Genomic DNA, 26,027 nt, shown 5'->3' with positions numbered 1-26,027 from the left:
GGCCTTATCTAATTAAAATAATTTGTTTTCAGGTAGTTGAGTTGGAAATGATCAAAGACAAACCACATAACTCCAAAAATTAGTAACACAAATTAATCCAATTTTTATACAATTAGTTAAAAAGAAAAAATATTAATCTCAGGCTACATTAAAACAGCTCTAAAGTTTCAAAGTAAAATATATAACATTCCTACCTTGAGCTGAATTTTTTTCTGTAGCTCTTCCATAGCTTCTTGTTGAGCAGCTGTGAGTGCTGCCAATCGTTCTTCCCTGTCTCTGTAAGAAGATAGTAAAAATTATAAACTCAATGCTTATAGGAACAAATTTCATGCAGTTAAAAAAATATAATTAGGACACATAGGCATATGTATTTTAGAGCTTTTAAAATCATTTTTTCAGAGTGCCTACTAAGTCTTGGATATATCATTGCACATTAAACATTTGGGAAGCAACAGACATTGTTAGTTATACAAATATTAGGTTGATGAAAAAGTAATTGTGGCTTTGGACCGTCAATTTTAAATAATTATAACTAGGCTCAAACACATCTTTATTAATTAAAATATGAACCATTAAAATCAATACATTTTTGCCAATGAGAAACAAGTTTGTTTATTCCTATAGTGCAAAAATCTGTGCTTTGGGATTCAGTGAATGCCTGGAGAGCATTTTCTGCATTCTCTGTTTGTGGAAATGTTTACCCTGCAAAAGTTGTTGAGATATTTGAAGAAGTGGTAGTCAGTCGACGAGAGATCGGGAAAATGGTAGATGAGGCAAAACTTCGTGGCCCAATTCGTTCAACTTTTGAAGCTTTGGTTGTGCGACATGCAGTCAGGTATCATCATGGATGGAGAAGAACTGGGCCCTTTCTCTTGACCAGCGCCAGCTGCAGGCATTGCAGTTTTCAGTCATCTCATCAATGTGCTGAGCATACTGCTCAGATGTAATGGTTTCACCGGGATCCAGAAAGCTGTAGTGGATCAGACCGCCAACAAACCACCAAATAGCAACCATGACCTTTTTTGGTGCAAGTCTGGCTTTGGGAAGTGCTCTGGAGCTTCTTCTCGGTCCAACCACTGAGCTGGTCATTGCCTATCATCGAATAAAATCCCTTTTCATTGCATGTCACAATTTGATCAAGAAATGGGTTGCTGCTGTTGTGCAGAGTAAGACAAGATGACACTTCAAAACAACATTTTTTTTTTTTTTAACTTTTGGTCACCTCATGAGGTACCCACTTATTGAGCTTTTTCACCTTTCCAATTTGCTTCAAATGCCAAGTTACCATAGAATGGTTAGTGTTGCATTCATCAGCAATTTCTTGTGTAGTTGTAAGAGGATCAGCTTCAACAATGGCTCTCAATTGGACATTGTCAACTTCCAATAGCTGGCCACTACACTCCTCATCTTCAAGGCTCTCAATCTCCATTGCAAAACTTCTTGAACTGCACTGTACATTTGTTAAGCAGTTTCTGGGACAAATGTGTTGATGTTGCAAGTTGTCTCTACTGCTTTACAATCTATTTTGCACTTTAATAAAAATATTGCTTGAATTTACTTTTTGTCTAACATAATTTCTATGGTCTAAAATAAATATAAAATAAACAGCAAGTGATAAATCATTAGAAAAAACATAAAGTGAGAAATGTGCATTAAAATGATGTATAACATAACCACATTTAAGAATGTATGCCAATATCAAAGGGAAAAGTTCAACAATGCAAAACTGCAATTACTTTTGCACCAACCTAATAGGCTTCTGGACCCAGGAATGGGTTTATTTTTCTTTTCTTTTTTTTTTTTTTTATTAGTTGGAGGCTAATTACTTCACAACATTTCAGTGGGTTTTGTCATACATTGATATGAATCAGCCATAGATTTATGGGTTTAGATACTATCTCTGGAACTGTGAAAGTGAAAGTCACTCAGTTGTGTCCGACTCTTTGCAACCCCACAGACTACAGTTCATGATAGCTCAGTTGGTAAAGAATCCGCCTACAGTGCAGGAGACCCCAGTTTGATTACTGGGTCGGGAAGATCCTCTGGAGAAGGGATCGGCTACCCACTCCAGTATTCTGGCCTGGAGAATTCCAGGGACTGCGTAGTCCACAGGGTCGCAAAGAGTCAGACACGACTCAGCGACTTTCACTTTCACTTCATTGGAACTGTAATTTAATTATGGCACATTTAAAATATACATTTATCTCTTTTCCTGTATAAAAATCTATAAGTTATTAAAGGGATAGAAAAGGCTAATATTCCCAAAGACAAAGAGAACAGGACAGGAAACAATCACAAACTTTGAGATGTCCAAAGAAGTAAGAAAATGTTTAGGAAAAAAGCAGTCAAATGAAGCTTTCTCTGAATGAAGCCTTATGTTGCATTTAGTAGACAAGGACTATAACAGCTATTATAAATATGTTATTAGGAATTAAAAGACAGTATGTCAACCTATGGAAAAAATATCATGACAATGATTCAACAGATAGAGAATCTCAATAGAGAAAGATTTTTTTAAAAAACTTTCCAACAAAAGAAACTAGGAATCCTTAAACAAATGGCTAATTCAAGGGGTGCAGCAGGGAAAATATAAGATGAATTTGAAGCATCTTTCAGTGCCAGGAAGTAAGGATATACTCAAAAACCAAAATGAAGAAGTGTATCTAAGGCAAATGGGGGTCAAATGAAAAAGCTCTCAATGTCCAAAGATGAACCAATCTGAGTAACAGAATAAATGCCATAATATTGATGTATAAATGACATATTGATATAAAACAGGAATTTAATAAATAGGAGAACAAATATCCTGTACAGAAGAAGTGCACACAATTTATGTAGGAATTCTTCTCTCAAGGAGGTAGAGAATAACTCCCCATCTCTTCAGCTTAGCCAGTGCTTAGTGACTTGCTTCCAAGGATGATAGTATATTGGAAATTTAAATTAAAATTAAAGTATACAATGGAAAAGTCTAACAAAACTACCTTATCCAGGTGATTAAGACTAACAAAATCAGTGAAAACTCAAGGTGATATCATGAACTTTTGACATTTGAAAAATGGTAATTCACATTCACCACTGTGGTCTTCCTCCCCAAAACCATAACCTCAATATAACCATGAGAAAAACATCAGACAAATCCTAATTGAGGAAAAGGCTACAAAATACCTGACCACTATTCAGTACTGTCAAGGTCATCAAAACCATGGAAAGCCTGAGAAACTGCTACAATTCAGAAGAACCTGAAGAGAAATGACAATTAAATATCTGAAGAAATAGTGGCCAAATACTTTCAAAATTTGATGAAAACACTAATGTAATAGAGTAGGATAATCATGAAGAAAAACAATCTAGACAAATCATAATGAAATTGGTGAAAAGCCAAGTAAAAAAGAAACTGAAAACAAAACAAAAAAACCCTCACCATATACAGTGGCAAAACAGTATGATTAATGGCCGAATTTTCATCAAAAACAATAGTAAGAATATTCAAAGTACTGAAGGATTTAGCCAGTGCAATATGGCAAGAAAAAAGAAATTAAAGGCATCCGTATTACAAAGCAAGAAGTAAGGCAAGGACTATTTGCAGATGACATGAGCCTTTATGAAATGTCCTAAAGAACAACAGCAGCAAAAAAGAAAACACTAATAGGAAAACACTCATAGGAAAATTGGGCAAGATCATTAAAAAACTGTAAAATAAGGTAAATAAAAAAATTGATTGTATTTCTATACAATAGCAAAAATACTACCAAAAATGAAATAAAATAATTCCATTTTCAATGACCTCAAAAAGAGTACTTAATAAATTTAAGAAATGAACTAAATTTAAGAAATGAATTAAATGAATTACAAGATCCATTTTCTAAAAACTACAAAATATTGTTGAGAGAAATTAAAGCAGATACAGAGACACACACCATATTCATATATCATAATATACAATATTATAAAGGTGGCAATTCTCCCCATAACAATCTACAGATTCAAGGCAGTTGCTATAAAAAAGCTTGGAAGCTTTTTATTTTTAAGAAAATGATGAACATACCCTAAAAAATTATTTGGAAAGCAATTTTGAAAGAGGACAACAACACTTGAGTACTTATGTTACTTGTTTTCAAAACCTGCTATAAAGTTACAGTAGTTAACACAGTGTAGTGCTAAAATAAGAAGAGACATCAAAAGAAAAGGGTATCAAAAGAAAAGGACAGAGTCCAGAAATAAACTGTCACATCTATGATTAATTGATCATGAACAGGTAGCAAGGCAGTTCAGTGGTTAAAAGCTAGACTCTTCAACAAATGGTGCTATGATAAATGAGTATCATAGGCAAATGAATAAATTTAGATTTTCCTTTTCATACTATATCTAAAAGTTACCTTAAAAGGATATAAAACCTAAATGTATATCAAACTGAAAACCATAACATTTTGAAGAATATCTTATGACACAGGATATTAAAAAATTTCATAAACAAGATCAAAAAGCACAAATCAATTTGGCCAATTAAATGCTTTGTCTGTGGTCTTTGAATCTTTTTAAAATTAATTAATTTATTTTAATTGGAGGATAATTTCTTTACAATATTGTGGTGGTTTCTGTCATACACTGACACGAATCACCCATGGGTGCACGTGTCTCCCCATCCTGAACTTCCCTCCCACCCCCCAACCCCCCCCCACCCCTCTGGGTTGTCCCAGAGTACCAGCTTTGAGTGTCCTAGTCTTTGAATCTTAAACAAGAGATATTAAAAAGTAGGAATGGCTAAGTGTCATTTATTATAATGAGAAAGACAACATGCTAACTGGATTACTTCCACCAAAGGACCACTGCTATAGCTCCTATGACCTAGCCTTTGGTGTCTGACCAAGTCCAAACCTGGTCCTCTAACTTCCTGTCACTTTTCCTCGCAATATTTAAGTTAGCTAGTATCAAATTCTATTTTTTACAACTGAAAATATCTTGAAACATCAAGTTTCCCATCCAATAGAAATGTTCAAAAGGTTTCCATATTAAGTAGAGTGTCTTAATTCCTGGAAATCAAAATTCAATAAAACATTTCCATATATGTGACTATTTCTAAAAAATCTACATGATTGTAAATAGCTTCAAAATTTGATCTGAATATGCACTCACTACAAAATGTTCATCAGGACCAAAAATAGAGATAGCAAATGAAGTACCTAGCTCTTTCCCGGGCTGCATCTTCACGGGCTTTTTCCTTTTCTTGCCTCTGTTGTTCAATTCGGGCTTCTTGTTCTTTCCTCTTCATTAACAGTTCTTCTACACGGGCCTGCCGTTCTGCTTCTAGAGCTCGCTTACGTTCCTAGTATCACAAATGTTTTAAAAAATGTTAGAATTATGTGTAATATGAAGATGATTAAAGTGACACAGCTTGGACATAGACTTATATATTCAAGACAGACAAATACCTGACTTGTCATTATGTTTCTCAGAATTTAAACAAAAATCAAGTATCAATAATATCTGGCTTTCACATGTCATTTATTAGTGCTACAAAATAATTATAAGAATAAATGCTATTTTAAGCACTGAAACATGTTTATTACCATATGTAAAATAGATGTCCAGTCCAAGTACAATGCATGAAGCAGAGCACTCAAAGTCAGTGCTCTGAGACAACCCAGAGGGATGGGGTGGGGATGGAGGTGGGGGGTGGTGTTCAGGATGGGGGGACACGTGTGCACCCATGGCTGATTCATGTCAATGTATGGCAAAAGCCATCACAATATTGTAATTATCCTCCAATTAAAATAAATTAATAAAAAATAAAGAATAAATGTTATTTTAGTAGATATTATATTATTTATATTCTGTGAGAATCTGATATTTTATGTTAAATCACTTCTGAACCCTTGCGTTTAGATGGCTGTAGAAATAACAGAATATGATGAAGAAAGCATAATTAACAGAATTTATTTCTGAACTAAGCTTTCTTCTTAACTGAAGAAAAGCTTGTAGCCGGGCTTCCCAGGTGGCTCAGTGGTAAAGAATCTGCCTGCCAAGGTAGGAGCCACAGGAGATACGGGTTTTTTCTCTGGGTGGGGAAGATCCCCTGGGAGGAGGAAATGACAACCCACTCTAATATTCTTGCAGGGATAATCCCATAGACAGAGAAGCCTGATGAGTTACAGTCCATGGTGTTGCAAAGAGTCAGACATGACAGAGCAATTGAACACACACACACACAGGCACAAGTTTGTGGCCAGGACAAAGAGGCATTATAATATAGCACAGTGGATAAGACAGTGGATACTGCATTAGATTCTCTAATTTTGTTTCCTGATTCCATTATTTACTGTCGGGTGACTCTGGTCTAGTTACATAATAGATGTGAATTAGTTTTCTAGAAGACAAAAAAAAAAAATAGTACTTTTAAGTATACTGTAAAGAACGTATGAGATAATATATGAAAAGCACTTACCACAGGGGTTGGCATATACTAAATTCTCAGTAATTACTTATTATAATCATTATTAAGGTAGAAGATACTTCATTAAAACACTGTGATATACTTCCTGTATATATTTTTGCCTGCTAGGAGTAGGCGAAATTTTCACCATATTACTAAATATACCAATGTATTTCTTTCAATTCATCCCCATTCTCTAGGTAGCTTACACAACATCTCCCTGGTCACACTCCTTATGATAAATAGAACACACTGATCTAGGCTCCAGTAACTACTACTTAGATAACTTTGAGCAAGTCATTTTACCTTAAAAAGACACACCATTTGTTGTGAGATTTAAATTATTAATACAGGTAAGCACTTAGCAAAGTGTTTAGTACGTAGTAAAGTGTTCAGTAAATGACTGCAAATAAAGCAGTTTCTGTCTCAAGAACACTGAGGAGAGAAGTAAGTAAATATTTCTAATAATTAACTAAACTCACAATGGTAACTTTATCTCTACAAGAAGTTGTATGTATGCAGGGGGAAAAAACCTTTTTAAAGTAGTACCACCAAAGGGTACCTAATTCTTTTCTTTCTTTGTTGTTTCTTTTTGGAGAGGGGACTGGGAGCTAGAGGAAATGTACTGATTTCAGAAGAGTATATCTCACAGACTGCAAACTGTTAAAGGTATCCAAATAGATTTTAAAGTCATTACTTTCTGAAATACTATTCATGGATTAATGTTACAGCTACCTCTCACTACTAAGTTAAGTATAATATGTAGCAACTTGGTTAGCTATTTATTATCTGAAAAACCGAAGAGTAAAAACAATCAAGTCCAGTATGGAAAATTTTCTCCAATAAAAATCATACATGAAAATTTTCTCTTAACCTCAAATTTACTTGAAGTTTTTTTTTAAAAAATCTGCAGTATATCTGAAAACACAACTGCCACACTAAAATGTAAAAAGATAAAGCTTAAGTATAATTAAACCAGAACTTCTCATTTAATATTTTACAAAAACAAAATCTTATGGAATATACTTTTAAAAATTATAAGTTGGTCTTATAACTTAAACATACTAATATTATATAAAACAGTTACTTTATATGTATATACAATGTAACTAAGTTGTACACATAAATATTAATACAATGTCGACTTGTTGAATGTTTTTATGGATATAAGAAATGCTCCAGCATTGTACTAACAGAAATAATTGAATTTCAAAAAAAATCCAATCCTCTAATTTCTGTTTTTAATAAGTAGAAAAGAAAATTGGTAATTGTATAACCAACGAGTAAAACTAGTAAATTCAGTTAGTATTTTCCTTTCTAAAATATAAGTTTCCTAAAGACAGGAAACTCTGCACTCCATAAAAGCATCTTGTACAGAGCACGAGTTTGATAAATACCTATTAAACAAATGCAGCATAAGTTTTAAAATAATATTCATCATAAATCTGTAAGCTTACAAATATAAAGTATAAACCTACAGCAACTGAACTGGAAAGACATCTACCTCTCAAGTCTTCTGAAACCTCTCAGACTCCCATATACTTTGTTTCACAGTCAAGGATATATTTATGGTGGCCAAAGAAGGGATTTTGTAACCCTGCCCTTTATGCCTGCAAATCAAAAGATTATGGCAAGAAGACAAGGCAGACTATCTAAGAAATTGGGCATTAAACTAATCTATCAATAATTTATATAACAAAAATGGCAAATTAAGAATGTACAATGGTAGCATTAATTTAGTATTTCACTTGCAAAAAAACCAAGAATCACAATTGCCTTTAACAATTAATTTTGGGAGTTTTTCAAGAGTAAAATTAAAGCAGATGGGGGCCTCTCTGAATTCTTCTCTGAGGTAGTATCTTACTATTACTGTATTTATATGTTTGGCTTTAGTGCCTAGCACATCTAGTAATGACTATACATTTAAAATTTTTTTTAATTTTATATATTTATGTATATAAAACCAATAAATTTTCTACTATCAGTATATAGATTAAACTTATGTACATAGGTTTTAAATTTTCCATTGAACATTAAATCCGTAAGAAATTTCAACATTTTAAAAAAGAAAATTCTGAGTAATCAAAAAATGTGTTAATGATTACAAAAAATCCCTTACTACTTTCAGAAAAGACCTGCTTTCCTTTAAGCCTTATTAAGTGTTCCAAATAATGAAATAAGAGTAATTTTTAAACAGAAAATAACTGCTGTATTTTTCAAATCTGCAAAATAAATGTAGAAAAAGTAACCACAGAAGTCTTTTCAAAAATATACAATATTACTCATATATTTTCCCCCAAAATCCAGCTAAGAAGTCACCTCTTCCAGAGAACTTTCCCTGACATTCCCCTCTCATCAACAGAGCTAATTATTCCCTATTCTGTGATACCTCTATAGCCTATACAGGTTTCTATTACATTTTCACACCGTTCTATTATTTACCATTAAGGCAAAGACCATTATTTATTTATTTCTGAATTACTAATGCATAACGGTTATTCAAAAGTGACAATTTTCAAAACGATTATTTGTATAAAATGGTCCCACTGCAGAAAAAAAACAGCAATAAAGCTGAAGAGATGGCACAAATTAAAAATTCAAATATCCTATTTCATTTACTCATCTAAGAATATTAGCTAATGGACAACTTTAATTTTTAAATGATAATAATGAAACTTTTTACTGTCTCTTTGATAGAAAAAGCTAAATTTTCTCTAATAGTAACATCCTGTATTTTTAAACATAAGTTAGCTTGGCACTCAAGATTAAAATAAGACCCTGAACTCAAATCAAGCAGAGATTGGGTGAATATGGGACTGTTTGCTAGTACACAAAAATAGCATGAAGTAACCAATAAACTTGAAAGCTGTATTGATATTTTAATCTTCTAAAATTACCAGTGAGATAAAGAAGCATAAAACATTAATAACATCCCTAAGTTTTAACGTAACAACAAAGCTCTTCATGATCAAGTCTATAACTCTACATGCTGTACTCGCTCGTACCTCCTTCTGCATGGAATGCCTATTTCCACCATTTGCAACTATCTCATTACTCAAATGTTGGGTAAGGCATCATCTCCTCCAGAAAGCTTTTTCTTGACTTTCTCATGTCTCAATTTGAGTAATGTGTTCTCATTTGTGCTTCCAAAACGCTTTTACTGTTACACTTATCCTAATGGGTTAAGATTTATTTACATATACATCTCTGCATTGTGATCAAAGACATATCTTTTTCATGTCCTTAAGCAAAGCTAATGGCAACCCACTCCAGTATTCTTGCCTGGAAAATCCCATAGACGGAGAAGCCTGGAGGGCTACAGTCCATTGGGTCGCAGAGTTGAACACGACTAAGTGACTAATACACACACAAGCAAAGCTCAGCACATGGATACCAGCAATAATTCAATACATGATCAGTGAATGAATAAACAAAGAAATATTAGTCTAATAGATAAAGTATGTGTCTGCATTCATAGTTGATCTTGAGGAAGATCTAAAATAGTTTAAAAACATCATTTATGTTTACGTGTTAACCCTTCTTCCCATTCTGAAAATGGTAGCTGACTTACGGTATGCTACAGAGGTTTAAGTACCTGATGATACTGCCCAATATATGACAGGCACTCCCTGTTATAAGCATAAAAATTGCCCAGTTCCTTAAGGCTACATACACAGGTTCAAACACAATCCATTTTTAATAGACGAAAGGAACATATTCTTTCCCAACCTAATTAGAAAAGAATAGATAATAATCTGTCCAGAGCAATTTAGCTCTTCATCTGGTTGAGACTAGAGATTCAAATTGACAAAGACACTGATAACATTATCTGAAGAAGTACACACTGCCTTTGCTATCAGACTTCCTGATTTCAAACCAATCTAGGGCTGACTTCTTTTTTTATGCCCAGGGCCTAGGAAATGGACAGTGCTCACAAATGCCTGCTGAATGAAGTTCTACCTGAACAGCTTCATCACGTGCTTGCTTCTCTTCCTGTCTTCTCTGACGCTCTTCCTGTAACTCATTAAGCCTCTGCTCATATTCCTTCAATTTTGATAAAACATCATGGCGTTTGTTCTGGGCTTCGAGGGTATTTATAAAGGCAATTTCGTTTACCTTCGACAACAACAACAACAAAAAAAAACACAGAAAGTGAGTTTCAAATTAGGCTCATTCTAAGGCACATCAGACACATCAGATTCTTAACACATCATGTTAAGAAATTTAACAGTCTTTATTTAATAATATAAACCAGCTGTATAAGGCATAGAACAAAAAATGAATGACTTACAGTCTTTTATTTCAATATTTATTCCCAAAATGGATAATAATCCGGTGTACATAACAAATCCAGAGGCCATAGAGTAAATAAAGAAATAGAGTAAATAAAGGCCTGCCATTGAAATTTTTTACTGAAATACAACTGATTTACAGTAAAGTGATTCAGTTATACATACATATATGCATTAATTCCCTGTGTTATACAATATGACTGTGTTATTCATCCATTCTATATATAATAGTTTGCATCTACTATAGGGCTAATAGTTATTATGGGGCTAACAGTTAGCCCCAAATTCCCAATCCAATCCTCCCCTGTGCCCTCTCCCCTTGGCAACCACAAGTCTATTCTCCATGTCTGTGAGACTATTTCTGTTCTGTAGATAGGTTCCTTTGTGTCATATTTTAGATTCCACACACAAGTGCTATCATATGGCTTTTGTCTTTTTCTGACTTACTTCACTCTACATGACAATCTCTAGGTCCAACCACATTTCCACAAATGACCCAATTTCATTCCTTTTTATAGCTGAGTAATAGTCCATTGAATATATGTACAACTTCTTTATCCATTCATCAGTAGATGGAAATTAAGGTTACTTCCACGTCCTGGCTATTGTAAATAGTGCTGCAATGAACATCGGGGTGCATGTATCTTTTTGAATTATGGTTTTCTCAGGGTATAGGCCCAGTAGTGGTACTGCTGAGTCATATGGTAGTTCTACCTTTAGATTTTTAAGGAACCTCCATAGTGTTCTCCATCGTGGCTGTATCAATTTACATTCACACCAATAGTTCAAAATGGTTCCTTTTCCTTCACCCCCTCTCCATCATTATTTGAAGCATTTTTGATGATGGTCATTCTGATCCATGTGAAGTGATACCTCACTGTAGTTTTGATCTGCATTTCTCTAATAATTAGTGATGCTGAACATCATTTCATGTCCTTTTTGGCCATTTGTATGTCTTCTTTGGTGAAATGTCTATTTAGGACTTATGCCCATTTTTTGACTGGGTTGTTTGTTTTTCTTTTTTTGGTATTGAGTGGCATGAGCTGTTTGTATATTTTGAAGATTAATTCCTTGTCAATTGCTTTGTTTGCAAATATTTTCTCCCATTCTGAGAGCTGACTTTTCATCTTGTTTATAGTTACCTCTGCTGTGCAAAAGCTTTTAAGTTTAATTAGGTCCTTTTGTTTATTTTTGTTTTTATTTTCATTACTCAAAGAGGTGGGTCAAAAAGATGAGTGTTCTTCCTGTTTTCCTCTAAAAGTTTTATAGTGTCCAGTCTTACATTTAGGTCTTTATTCCATTTTGACTTTGCTTTTGTGCATGGTGTTAGGGAGTATTCTAATTTCATTCTTGTACATGCAGCTGTCCAATTCTCCCAGCACTACTTATTAAAGAGACTGTCTTTTCTCTATTGTATATTCTTACCTCTGCCATATATTAGGTGACCATAAGTGCGTGGGTTTATCTCTGGTCTTTCTACCCTGTTCCATTGATCTACATTTCTGGTTTTGTGCCAGTACCATACTGGTAGTTACTATACAAGTCAATTTTCTTCAACATATACCAAATAAGCTATAAATAGGTACAAAGTACTGAACTACATATACTTCATCCTCAACTTTATATATATTGATTCTTAACAGTCAAGTTTTGCTAGAGAGTACAGTTTTTATGAATAAAGTACAGCTAATGAAAAAAGCTGGAAAATGTAAGTTGGGATCAAATGCCTCATTCTTGAAAGCCAGAAGGATGGCATACTATTATAAAAAAGGCAGAGTGAAACCAGGAATTAAACACTGGAGCTGCTCTCTCTGACAGAAGTACAGACTCCAGGAATCTATGCTAAATGAAATAAAACCTATCACTAGATATGTTTCAAGCAAAGCAAGTGTCAAACTCACATGTGAATGAAGTTCTAAAAAAGACTTCCCAATCTCCATGACATATAGTCACTTTCATAAGTAAATTAACAACATAATCATTTCTTAAACTAGACTAAAAGTATAAGACAAACAGGTATGCTCAAGGAAAACTAATCCTACTGTATCAAGGGTCACATGTGAAGCATAATCAAGATGAAAGAAAAAGAAATGGGACCCTAATGCTCCAAACAAAATACATAAAATAAAATTCAGAGGGAAGAAAGAAGAAAAACAGAAAGAAACAGAAGAAAAACAGAAGAAAACAGAAGAAAAAAATCCAATCTGTAATGCTGGTCAAATGGTCCAAAGTTTTAGTTACACAAGTTGAATATGTTTGAAAACTCAGCAGTGGCCACAGGACTGGAAAAGGTCAGCTTTCATTCCAATCCCAAAAAAAAGCAATGCCAAAGAATGCTCGAACTATAGCACAATTGCATTCATCTCACACGCTAGTAAAGTAATGCTCAAAATTCTCCAAGCCAGGCTTCAGCAATACGTGAACCGTGAACTTCCAGATGTTCAAGCTGGTTTTAGAAAAGGCAGAGAAACCAGAGATCAAATTGCCAACATCTGCTGGATCATCGAAAAAGCAAGAGAGTTCCAGAAAAACATCTATTTCTGCTTTACTGACTATGCCAAAGCCTTTGACTGTGTGGATCACAAACTGTGGGAAATTCTGAAAGAGATGGGAATACCAGACCACCTGACCTGCCTCTTGAGAAACCTGTATGCAGGTCAGGAAGGAACAGTTAGAACTGGACATGGAACAACAGACTAGTTCCAAATAGGAAAAGGAGTACGTTAAGGCTGTATATTGTCACCATGCTTATTTCACTTATATGCAGAGTACATCATGAGAAATGCTGAGCTGGAAGAAGCACAAGTTGGAATCAAGATTGCAGGGAGAAATATCAATAACCTCAGATATGCAGATGACACCACCCTTATGGCAGAAAATGAAGAGGAACTAAAAAGCCTCTTAATGAAAGTGAAGGAGGAGAGAGAAAAAGTTGGCTTAAAGCTCAACATTCAGAAAACTAAGATCATGGCATCTGGTCCCATCACTTCATGGCAAGTAGTTGGGGAAACAGTGGAAACAGTGGCTGACTTTATTTTGGGGGGCTCCAAAATCACTGCAGATGGTGATTTCAGCCATGAAATTAAAAGACGCTTACTCCTTGGAAGGAAAGTTATGACCAATCTAGATAGCATATTTAAAAGCAGAGACATTACTTTGCCAACAAAGGTCCATCTAATCAAGGCTATGGTTTTTCCAGTGGTCATGTATGGACGTGAGAGTTGGATGGTGAAGAAAGCTGAGTGCCGAAGAACTGATGCTTTTGAACTGTGGTGTTGGAGAAGACTCTTAAAGAGTCCCTTGGACTGCAAGGAGATCCAACCAGTCCATCCTAAAGGAGATCAGTCTTGGGTGTTCATTGGAAGGACTGTTGTTGAAGCTGAACCTCCAATACTTTGGCCACCTGATGTGAAGAGCTGACTCACTGGAAAAGACCCTAATGCTGGGAAGGATTGAGGGCAGGAGGAAAAGGGGATGAGAGAGGATGAGATGGCTGGATGCCATCACCGACTCAATGAACATGGGTTTGGGAAGACTCTGGGAGTTGGTGATGGACAGGGAGTCCTGGAGTGCTGCGATTTATGGGGTCGCAAAGGGTCGGACACGACTGAGCGACTGAACTGAACTGAACTGAACTGATAACATACAGCATAGTGATAACAGTTAACAATACTATAACATATACTTGGAATTTTCTTAGAAGATAGATCTGAAATCTTAACACACACACAGAGTAACAAGTAACAGATGCTTTAATTAGCTGAATGTAGTGATTATATCAAAATATATATGTACATCAAAGTATCAATTGTATACCTTAATATATATAATTTTGATAGTCAATGATATCTCAATAAAACCATAAGTAAGTAAATAAATAAGACACTTCCTGAAAACTACCGGAATAAAACATAACCAATGAAGAAGCAGAAAATTTCTTAGGCAAATTCTGTAATGTAGGAGAAGTCAACATGCACTTGGATTTAAAGGTGCAAAAAAAATGATAAAATGATATAACGATAAAATAAAGGAAGACAAGAAAGTTAAGGAAACTTAAGAATAGGTAACATGATCACAGAATTAACTCAGTTAATTAAGCATGAAAACAGAACAAAGATGGTAAAAAATGAAATCACTAATGGAGGAAAGGCTGGTTACAATCACAGTTACTGTGAACTTTAAAAATATGAAATTTATGTATAAGTAATAACTTTTGAACATGGAGAACAAGTTAAGATGACCTAATATAAAAATAACATCTATATTAAGAAAGTCAAAAGAAAATATTCTAATATATTGGGTTGGCCAAAAAGTTAATTCAGTTTTTTTCATAAGATGGCTCTAGTAGTGCTTAGTTGTCTTTAACTTCATCTGAGACAATTTTGTTAGATTATATTGTGACAGGTGTCATATCAATGTGTATTTGAAAAAGACAAAATTGATGAATTTTTACAGAGCCATTTTAATGTTGAAGATGGAAGAAAAAAGCAACATATTCAGCATATTATTATTATTTCAAGAAAGGTAAAAAGAGAACTGAAACACAAAAAAATGATTTGTGCAGTGTATGGAGAAAGTGATGTGACTAAACAAACATGAAGAAGGAGCCACTCCTTGATATATGTGGAACCAAATTTCCTGATCTTAAGAATCATGTGGAAGGCTTACTACAAACAATAAAGCTCCTCGGAGGTCACTCTAGCATTACTGAAAAAAACCTGCAAAGCCTGGAAATCTCTCTTTTTAACAACTCAGATGACTGTTACAATCAGGCAAGACTGGGAAATACTGGCATGTGAAAAAAACCAAAGGTTGGAAGAGGTTTTGTTTCACAGATTAAAATGTCTGGGGATAAAAATAACTGATAATGTTCCACACAAACTGTTAAGATATTTATGTAATTACACTAAGAACAATTCATTCATAAAATTTTAAATGAATGAGAGAAAAAAAAACTAGATTGTCTATTTTTATCTTCTTTGTATATGTAATACATTTCAAAATAGGATTTCAGAGATTATCGAAGAGAAAGCAATGAAAATTAAGAGAACCAATAGGGCAGATACTGGTAGTAGGGTTTTAAAGAAGTACTTCATATTAGGAAAAATTGTAGTATACACTTCTCTTAGTTAACTGGGATTATTAAGAATGTTTTAAACTGCAAATGGCAGCTGATATCTTTATGTAAACACAATCAGCAGTTGATCATTTATCTTGACTGAAACTACTTAAAACTATAGCTTGGGTTATTATGTTTACAGGAGTCACTTGGTTTGCTGCATGCGACTTTATGGACTATAGCCCACCAGGTTCCTCTGTCCATAGGATTCTCCAGGCAAGAATACTAGAGTGGGTTGCCATGCCCTCCTCCAGGGGATCTTCCTGACCTCTGGCTTAATGAGATTATAATGAAAATAAATATATTAAGCAAGTAGACAAATCAAAATTCATAAAAGTCATATGAAAAAAAGACCACAAAATGAGAATACTAAACCAATAATAAGAATAGTGGTAAAAGCCCAGGCTTTGGAACAACAAACACCAGGATTTTAATTCTGGCTGTGAGCATCAACAATTTGCTTTCAGATTGCTCCTCTAAAATATAAAAACAATACATAGTTCAGAACGTCCACTTCCAACTATAATGGAGTAAGAGGGTCCAGATGTACCTTTCTACCTTAAACAACTAAAAAATTAGACAAAAATATATAAATTACATGAATAATGTAATACACCAAGCAAAAGAACAAAGGAGATATCCACATTATTCTGGCAACAGATGCAGAAAAAGTGCTTGACAAAATACAGTATCCTTCAGGATAAAAGCACTCAACAAACTAGGAAAATCAAAACCCCTCACAAATACTGATCCAACAATTCTTAAAATTTTAGCAAACCAAGCTCTCCAAAATATAAAAATGTTTTTATATCATGACCATGTGAGGTTTATCCTAGAACTACACACTTTGGTATTTGAAAATCAAGTACTGAAATTCACCATTGAAAAAACATAACATTATCTCAATAAATGCAGAAAAAGCAAGCAAACAAATTCAAACTCCATGGTAAAAAATTTAGTAACTAGGAATAGAAAGGAAGTTCCTCAATCTAATAAAGAATAGCTCTGAAAGATCCACAGCTAATATTATACTTAATGGTGAAAGACTGAATGCTTTCTTCCTAAAACTGGGAACATGGCAATGATGTCAGCTGTCATTACAACTAGTCAATATTGTCCTAAAATAGCAAAAATATTTTAGAAGAAAATACAACTTAAGGATTTATACTTTCTGATTGCACGACTTATAAAGGTAGAGTAATAAAGTGTTATTGGTCTAAAAATAGGCATAAAGTTAAATGTAACAGAACAGAAAATCAGAAACAAACCCACACATATATGGCCAACTGCTTTTCAACAAATATCCAAGGCAATTCATTATATAAAAGATGGCCTCTTTGACAATGATAATGGAACATTAGATATCCATATAAAAAAAATGAACCACAACTTTATTTCACACCATATACAAAATTTAACTCAAAATGGAACAGATATCATCATAAAATTGAAAACATCTAGAGAAAACTTAAGGGAAAATCTTAGTGATCTTAAATTTACCTAATGATTTTTTTTTCATTTATTTTTATTAGTTGGAGGCTAATTACTTTACAGTATTGTAGTGGTTTCTGCCACACATTGACATGAATCAGCCATGGATTTACACGTGTTCCCCATCCGGATCCCCCCTCCCACCTCCCTTCCCATCCAATCCCTCTGGGTCTTCCCAGTGCACCAGCCCTGAGCACTTGTCTCATGCATCCAACCTGGGCTGGTGATCTGTTTCACCCTTGATAGTATACTTGTTTCAATGCTATTCTCTCAGAACATCCCACCCTCGCCTTCTCCCACAGAGTCCCAAAGTCTGTTCTGTACATCTGTGTCTCTTTTTCTGTTTAAAAGGGATAAAAAACACAAAGTATAGGAAAAAAGGTCTATTGGACCTTTCCAATTTTTAAAGCTTCAAAAGACACTTTTAAGAAAATAAAAAGGCCATCCATAGACTGAGAAAAAACATTTGCAAAACATAGATGCTAAAATCTAAAATATACAAAATCTTTTAAGAAATCCTGCTATTTCCTACAACATGGATGAACATTGAGGGTACTATACTAAAGTGAAATAAGCCAGATAGAGAAAGAAAAATACTGTATCATATCACTTATATTTGGAATATAAAAGAAAAAATCAAACTCATCAAAACAGATTTTTCTTTCTGTAGCTGATTTCCAGTTTGCTAACCACTGTGGTTAGCAAAAATGCTTGATATAATTTCTATCCTCTTATATTTGTTATGACTTGTTTTATGGTCTAGTATGTGATCTATCCTGGAGAACATTCCATGTGTACTTGAAGAGAATGTGTATTCTGCTGTTTTTGAATATGATGTCCTATATACATCTATTAAGTCCAACTGGTCTACAGGATCAAAAAGCATCATTGTTTTACTGAATTTCTATTTAGATATTGAACAAACTGAAAGGCTCATCAACAGATGAATGAATAAAGAAGATGTGTGAGGTGTGCGTGTGTATAATGGAGTATTACTCAACCATAAAAAGAATGAAATTCTGCCATTTACAGTAACATGGATGAACCTAAAGAATATTATGTTCAGTGAAATAAGTCAGACAAAGAAAGACAAATACTATATGATATCACTTCTATGAGGTATCTAAAAAATAATACAAATGAATATATATGCAAAACAGAAACAGATACAGAAAACAAACTAGTGGTAACCAAAGAGAAGGGGGAGGGGAAGGGGCAAATTGGGGGTACAGAATTAATACAAATTACAATGTATAAAATATAGAAGCAAATTTTATATATTGCTATTATAGGAAATCACAGTCATTATCATGCAACAACTAACAATGGAGTATAATCTGTAAAAACACTTAATCAATATATTGCCTACATGAAACTAATGTAATATTCTAAATCAACTATACTTCAATTTGAATGTGGAGTTCCAGAGAATAGCAAAGAGAGATAAGAAAGCCTTCCTCAGCAATCACTGCAAAGAAATAGAGGAAACCAACAGAAAGGGAAAGACTAGAGAACCAAGGGAACATTTTATGCAAAGATGGGCTCAATAAAGGACAGAAATGGTATGGACCTAACAGAAGCAGAAGATATTAAGAAGAGGTGACAAGAATACACAGAAGAACTGTATAAAAAAGATCGTCACGACCCAGATAATCACGATGGTGTGATCACTCATCTAGAGCCAGATGTCCTGGAATGTGAAGTCAAGTGGGCCTTAGGAAGCATCACCATGAACATAGCTAGTGGAGGTGATGGAATTCCAGTTGAGCTATTTCAAATTCTAAAAGATGATGATGTGAAAGTGCTGCACTCAATATGCCAGCAAATTTGGAAAACTCAGCAGTGGCCACAGGACTGGAAAAGGACAGTTTTCATTCCAATCCCTAAGAAAGGCAATGCCAAAGAATGTTCAAACTATAGCACAATTGCACTCATCTCACATGCTAGTCAAGTAATGCTCAAAATTCTCCAAGCCAGGCTTCAGCAATACGTGAACCGTGAACTTTGAGATGTTCAAGCTGGATTGAGAAAAGGCAGAGGAACCAGAGATCAAATTGCCAACATCTGCTGGATCATCGAAAAAGCAAGAGAGTTCCAGAAAAACATCTATTTCTGCTTTATTGACTATGCCAAAGCCTTTGACTGTGTGGATCACAATAAACTGTGGGAAATTCTGAAAGAGATGGGAATACCAGACCACCTGACCTGCCTCTTGAGAAACCTGTATGCAGGTCAGGAAGCAACAGTTATAAGTGGAAATGGAACAACAGACTGGTTCCAAATAGGAAAAGGAGTACATCAAGGCTGTATATTGTCACCCTGCTTATTTCACTTATATGCAGAGTACATCATGAGAAATGCTGAGTTTAAGAAACACAAGCTGGAGTTAAGATCGCCGGGAGAAACATCAATAACCTCAGATATGCAGGACACCACCCTTATGGCAGAAAGAGAAGAAGAACTAAAGAGCCTCTTGATGAAAGTGAAAGAGGAGAGTGAAAAAGTTGGCTTAAAGCTCAACATTCAGAAAACTAAGATCATGGCATCTGGTCCCATCACTTCATGGCAATAGATGGGGAAACAGTGGAAACAGTGGCTGACTTTATTTTTTTTTTGGTTTCAGAATCACTGCAGATGGCGATTGTAGCCATGAAATTAAAAGACGCTTACTCCTTGGAGGGAAAGTTATGCCCAACCTAGACAGCAATTAAAAAGCAGAGACATTACTTTGCCAACAAAGGTCCGTCCAGTCAAAGCTTGGTTTTTCCAGTGGTCATGTATGGATGTGAGAGTTGGATGAAGAAAACTGAGCGCCGAAGAATTGATGCTTTTGAACTGTGCTGTTGGAGAAGACTCTTGAGAGTCCCTTGGAATGCAAGTAGATCCAATCAGTCTATCCTAAAGGAGATCAGTCCTCGATGTTCATTGGAAGGACTGATGTTGAAGCTGAAACTCCAATACTTTGGCCACCTGATGCGAAGAGCTGACTCATTTGAAAAGACCCTGATGCTGCAAAAGATTGAAGGCAGGAAGAGAAGGGGACGACAGAGGATGAGATGGTTGGATGGCATCACCGACTCAATGGACATGAGTTTGGGTAAACTTCAGGAGTTGGTAATGGACAGGGAGGCCTGGCGTGCTGTGGTTTATGGGATTGCAAAGAGCCAGACATGACAGTGACTGAACTGAACTGAAACTTCAATTTAAAAAAAAAAAAAAAAACTCAAAGAAAGAGAGAGTAGAAAATTATTCGCCAGGGGCCGGAAGGAGACAGACAGAAATAGGAAGAGATTGGTAAAAGGACACAAACTTTCAGTTATACAATGAATAAGACCTGAGCATCTAATGTATAATATGGTAACTATAGTTGATACACTGTATTGTATAATTAAAATATGATATGGGAAAACTGAAATGTTCACACACACACACAAAAGATAACTATGTGAGGTGATGAATATGTTAATTAACTCAATGAGGGGAATTCTCTCACAATGTATATTTATATCAAATCATCATGTAAGTATCTATTTCATGTTAATTATACCTCAAAAAAGCTAAAAAAACACCTGGTTGAATAACAATAAAACAATCTAACTTTTAAAAATCAACAGATATCTGAATAAACACTGCACCAAATAAGAGCTTCGGATAGAAAAAATACACACATAAATAGATGTTCAAAAAGCAAATTAAAACCACATGAGAGCTATAAATACAGACTAATATGAAATGGTTATAATTACAATGTGTAACCATGTCAAGTATTGCTGAGAATGTGGCTAACTAGAACACTCATGTACTACTGGTAAGAGTATATAAACTGTTTCTTTAAAAATTAAACTTCTCATAGTATTCCGCCAATCCACTCTTGGGTATTCACCGAAGAAAATAAAAGCACACATCTGCACAAAGGCTTGTACATGAATTTACACAGCAGCTATATCTACAATAGCCAAAAACTGTAATGAAAACAAATGTCCATCAACAAGTGACTGGATTAACAAACTACAGTATTTCTACACAATGTTATCCTTCTCAGCAATGCAACGGAAATGATATACACAACAACATGGATAGAATTCAAACTAACTATGCTGAGTGAAAGATTCCAGAGGAAAGAGTACTTACTCTATGATTCCATTCATATAAAATTCTGGAAAATGCTAACATCCATAGTGACAAAAAGCAGATCAGCAATTGCATGGTAAAAGAGTTGGAGGAAGGAAAGAATTACAAAGAGGTATGAAGAAACTTTTGAGAGTGATGGAACGGTTTATTATTTTCATTATACTGATGGTTTCAGGAATACATGTCAAAACTCATCAAACTGATGCTTCACATATGTGTTATTTATTATCTGTAAATTATACTTCAATAAAGCTATAAAAATAATATATATCTCATAGGATTATTTTAAGAATAAAATATTGTACATAATAAGTTTCAAATGAGCCTGTAAAAATGCTGTTATTCTGGTACCGAATAAACACTTGATAAATATTAACTTCTCATGTAACAATTGAAAAAGTACTTGAGCAACTAATTCAATGTTCAAAACACCTAATACATACCTTAGCTTCTTCTTCTTGTGCTTTTTTAACAATTGCTTGCAACTGTACCTCTCGTTTGAATTCAGCATGAAGTAATTTCTCTTCCATCATCCTACGTCGTTGGTCTAATAACCCTTCTTTCCACTTCCGGACTTCTTTCTCCTATATGCAGTGAATTATCACATTATTAATTTCAGCATACACAGTCATTTGACAAGAAGTTCAAACAGGTAAACAGCTTAGGAATTACAAAGTGAAGAACCAGGAAAGATCTAAAGATCATGACTAATTATTAAGAACGCAGACTATAAAGCCTGACAGTTCATAATCTACCAGTCACTTGCTAGATGTGTAAACTGGATAACTTTTTTAGCCTACATCTTGGTTTCCTCATCTATAAAGAGAACAGTAGTAGTATCTAACTCATAGGTTTTAAAGACTGAGTCGGTCAATATACGTAAAACTTTTAGAATAGTACATTAGATACTGCTCAAGAGAAATATTTGCTGTTATTATTATATTGCAGTATGAGCACACTTAAAAATAGTATTTTTTATCCTTATAAACATTGTCTCTATAACTCAAATTCAAGACAAATGAGTAATTTTACCCTAGAAATTAAAAAATGGTGAGAAGTTTGAAAAGTCACAATTATCTGCATAAGAACATTCTCTGAAGGAACACACTGAGTTTTGCTTATAGAAGAATAAAGATAATTATGATACCTGCATTTAATTCCTTAAAACAATATCAAACAGGAGAAGTAAAAGACTTATCCTGTGCTTCAACATATTAGAACCAGCACCAAAAAGAATAAAGAAAATCAATGCTGACTTAACACGAACGGAAAGAAAACTAACATTTAAGTTGAATTTTAGCTACATAACAATGGATTTAACCACCTTAAAAAGTATGATGCAGAAAGAGCACTGAAATAGGAGGTAAAAACAGGTCCTTAAAGCCCCAGCTCTGCAAATGATTGGTCATATGACACTGGAGACAGCCCTTAGTCTCTCCTAGATTCAGTTTTCACATCTATAAAATGGGGTTCAGGATCTGTTCAACTCTGTGTGCCTCACAGAAGTACTGTTGTGATCATATGAGACCATATAGGTAACAACAGTAATGAAAAAATAACCACTGTACAAATGGAAGGTGAGATTTATCATTTGCATTAATTGAAGTGATACTGACATTGATGGGAAAATTAAACCAGAGAACTTCTAATGTCTTGTACAATTTCAAGAATTTATTATTGTGTTTGCGTGAATTATCTGGAGATTATATTATATAGTGAGAAAATAAACTATGTAATTTTGTTTGTATTAAAAACACAGTAAGAAGGGAAAGTATAATTGTGTTAGAACACTTTTCTGAAGCTTAAAATGAAAAAATATATTAATTCTTGTAGAACCCCATTACAAGGAGACTGTTTTTCATACTTGATTTATCCAAACTAAATGATTAAAATAAAAATAATTAAATTCTTGAGATTCATGTAAAGAGAAAAATTACAGATTTTCTTCCTTTCCCACCAACTTTTCTACTGCATTAAGGAGAATCTTATGTCACCTCATTTTTACAATCAAACTATTCGATCTAATTATCTCTCCCAATTTTAAAACACACAAAAGGAATGAAAATACTTTTAACCTATGCCTATTAGTCCTCCTTTCTAGGACCAAAAGGTAAACAAAAGAGTTTACCTATACTACAGGAGAGGGCTTCCCTCATAGCTCAGTCGGTAAAGAATCTGCCTGCAATGCAGGAGATCCGGGTTCCATTCCTGAGTTGGGAAGATCCCCTGGAGAAGGAAATGGCAACCCACTCCAGTATTCTTGCCTGGAGAATCTCATGGACAGAGGAACCTGGCGGGCTACAGCCCACAGGGTCGCAAGGATCAGGCATGACTGAGTGACTAACACACTACAGGGGCCACATGGCTTCTGTCGTGCTGTGCCAAGTCTTTGTCGTACACAGACTCCAAGATGGCTCCAAATGATCCCAGTCACCTGGTATTCAGACCTTTGCATATTCCCCTCCCACATTCTATCAGGACTGTGACCAATCTGTTGTTGTTCAGTCACTAAATTGTGTTTGACTCTTTGCAACCCCATGCATTGTAGCATGCCAGGCTCCTCTGTCCTCCACTATCTCCCAGAGTTTGCTCAAATTCATGCCTACTGAGTTGGTGATACTATCTAACCATCTCATCCTCTGGTGCCTTCTTCTTTTGCTTTCAATCTTTCCCAACATCAGGGTCTTTTCCAGTAAGTTGGCTCTTTGCATCAGGTGGCCAAAGTACTGGAGCTTCAGCTTCAGCATCAGTCCTTCCAATGAACATTCAGGACTGACTTCCTTTAGGACGGACTGGTTGGATCTCCTTGTTGTCCAAGGGACTCTCAAGAGCCTTCTCCAGCACAATTCCAAAGTATCGATTCTTGGTGCTCAGCCTTCTTTATGGTTCAAATATCACATCCATACACAACCACTGGAAAAAATCATAGCTTTGACTATGTGGACCTCTGTCAGTAAAGTGATGTCTTTGCTTTTTAATACACTGTCAAGGTTTGTCATAACTTTCCTTCCAAGGAGCAATATAATTCAGCAAAAGTGATAGTACATCACTTCTAAGATTAGGTTATGAAAAGACAATGCAGCTTCCATTTTGGCAGCTCACTTATTCATTCTCTCTTTTTCTCTCTCAGATTATTCTGTGGCAATGGTAGCAGCCATGTCATGAGAACACTGGGCTGTGGAAAGACCCACATGTCAAGAAATGGAGGTCCACAACCAACCACTAAAGAGGACCCCAGGCCTGCCAAAAGCTACATGAGGGATCTGAAAGTGGATCTTTCATTTCCAAACAACTGCTGCCTGAGCCAACACACTGACTGCAACCTCACGAGAGACTCTGAACAAACAAACAAACAAAAAAATCACACCATAAGCCACTTCCAGTTTCCATGCCCAAGAAATTGTGAGCTAATAAATGTGTGTTGTTTTAAACTGCTGAGTCTTGAGGTCCTTTGTTACACAGCCTACATAACTAACACAGTACTCACATCTGCCATGTGTAATTAACAATAAGAATGACCATATATATATATGGAACAACAGTCACCCAAGTACCATGCTACAGTTTTACATACTTGCTACATTCATCAACACAGCTGGTTAACAGTTACAAATGCCATTTTATGGATAAAGAAATTAAAAGGCAATATCATAAGTAATTTGCCAAGGGCACCCACCACATGCTATCATGTGGCTAAAATCAGGATTTCACCAGACTGGCTATCTCTAGAGTCCATGTTCTTTCCACTAAACCACAATGACCAAAAGTTACACTGCTCTAAATACTCCAACATTGCAGGCAGATTCTTTTGCCGTCTGAGACACAAGGGAAGCCCCATAAATCTAATTAGTACCCTGCTTATTAAAATCTGACCATCTCAGGTTCAAAACTATCCTACCAATTCATTGAACATTTTGCACAAGACTGACCAAGGAAACCCCCAATGAAAATGGCAAAAGACAAAGTGCAGCTTTAATAATCCATGCAAACTGCAAATCATCAATTTACTAGCTTTTTTAGGAATGACAGACTATGATTTCTTTTTTTAGAAAGGTACAGGTAATTTTTCAGTAGATAGAAATTCTTTTATTTTCTAGTAAATTTATTTTTACTGGTCTTTCAGCTTCTCTGAAAGCAGAAAAAGTTAGTATGAAAATAAGCCCAGCACTTTAAGGCAATCATGATTCTTTAAAAATTAAAAACTCACCCTTTCTAACAATTTCTGAAGCTTTAATGTTTTCTGTTCACGTAACTTTTCCCTTAGCTGCTGTGCTTTCATTTGTTTTTCTTCATGTTTCTTCTTAGATTCTGCAATTGTTCTATTAATACAAACAAATGGACAAGAGACACAAATGTTTACATGATAAAGCCAAAAATATCTTCTTTGGTCTTCAAAGTTCTTAAAATAAATATAAACAATATACAAAATTAATTTGGCCTAACATTTCAGGAAAACATTGTCACTTTTCAAAAGATCTGAAACTGTCCTGAATAATGTACCTTAAAATAGTATCAGTATGTAACGACTCCATTTAATAATTAAGAATGGCTAGCTCCCTTTCTG

The 26,027-nt window shown here is 34.8% G+C and overlaps 1 protein-coding gene across 2 annotated transcripts in view; it reads right to left on the bottom strand.

The window, feature by feature from the left end:
- The window catches only part of SCAPER (S-phase cyclin A associated protein in the ER), a 410,821-nt gene that overhangs the window by 264,221 nt on the left and 120,573 nt on the right, over window positions 1–26,027 (bottom strand). For both annotated transcript variants that reach the window (XM_043489284.1, XM_043489285.1), the window contains exons 14-18: window positions 25,671–25,782; window positions 21,907–22,047; window positions 10,391–10,546; window positions 5,181–5,323; window positions 195–276 (exon numbers count right to left, since the gene is read on the bottom strand). In XM_043489284.1, coding sequence (XP_043345219.1) covers window positions 195–276; window positions 5,181–5,323; window positions 10,391–10,546; window positions 21,907–22,047; window positions 25,671–25,782 — 634 coding nt within the window. The remainder of the gene's footprint in view (window positions 1–194; window positions 277–5,180; window positions 5,324–10,390; window positions 10,547–21,906; window positions 22,048–25,670; window positions 25,783–26,027) is intronic.

The sequence above is a fragment of the Cervus canadensis genome, chromosome 17 (genome assembly GCF_019320065.1).
Source record: "Cervus canadensis isolate Bull #8, Minnesota chromosome 17, ASM1932006v1, whole genome shotgun sequence".
In the NCBI taxonomy this organism is placed as follows: domain Eukaryota; kingdom Metazoa; phylum Chordata; class Mammalia; order Artiodactyla; family Cervidae; genus Cervus; species Cervus canadensis.
The sequence above is the reverse complement of the archived record's forward strand: the minus strand, read 5'-3'. Positions and strand labels throughout refer to the sequence as shown.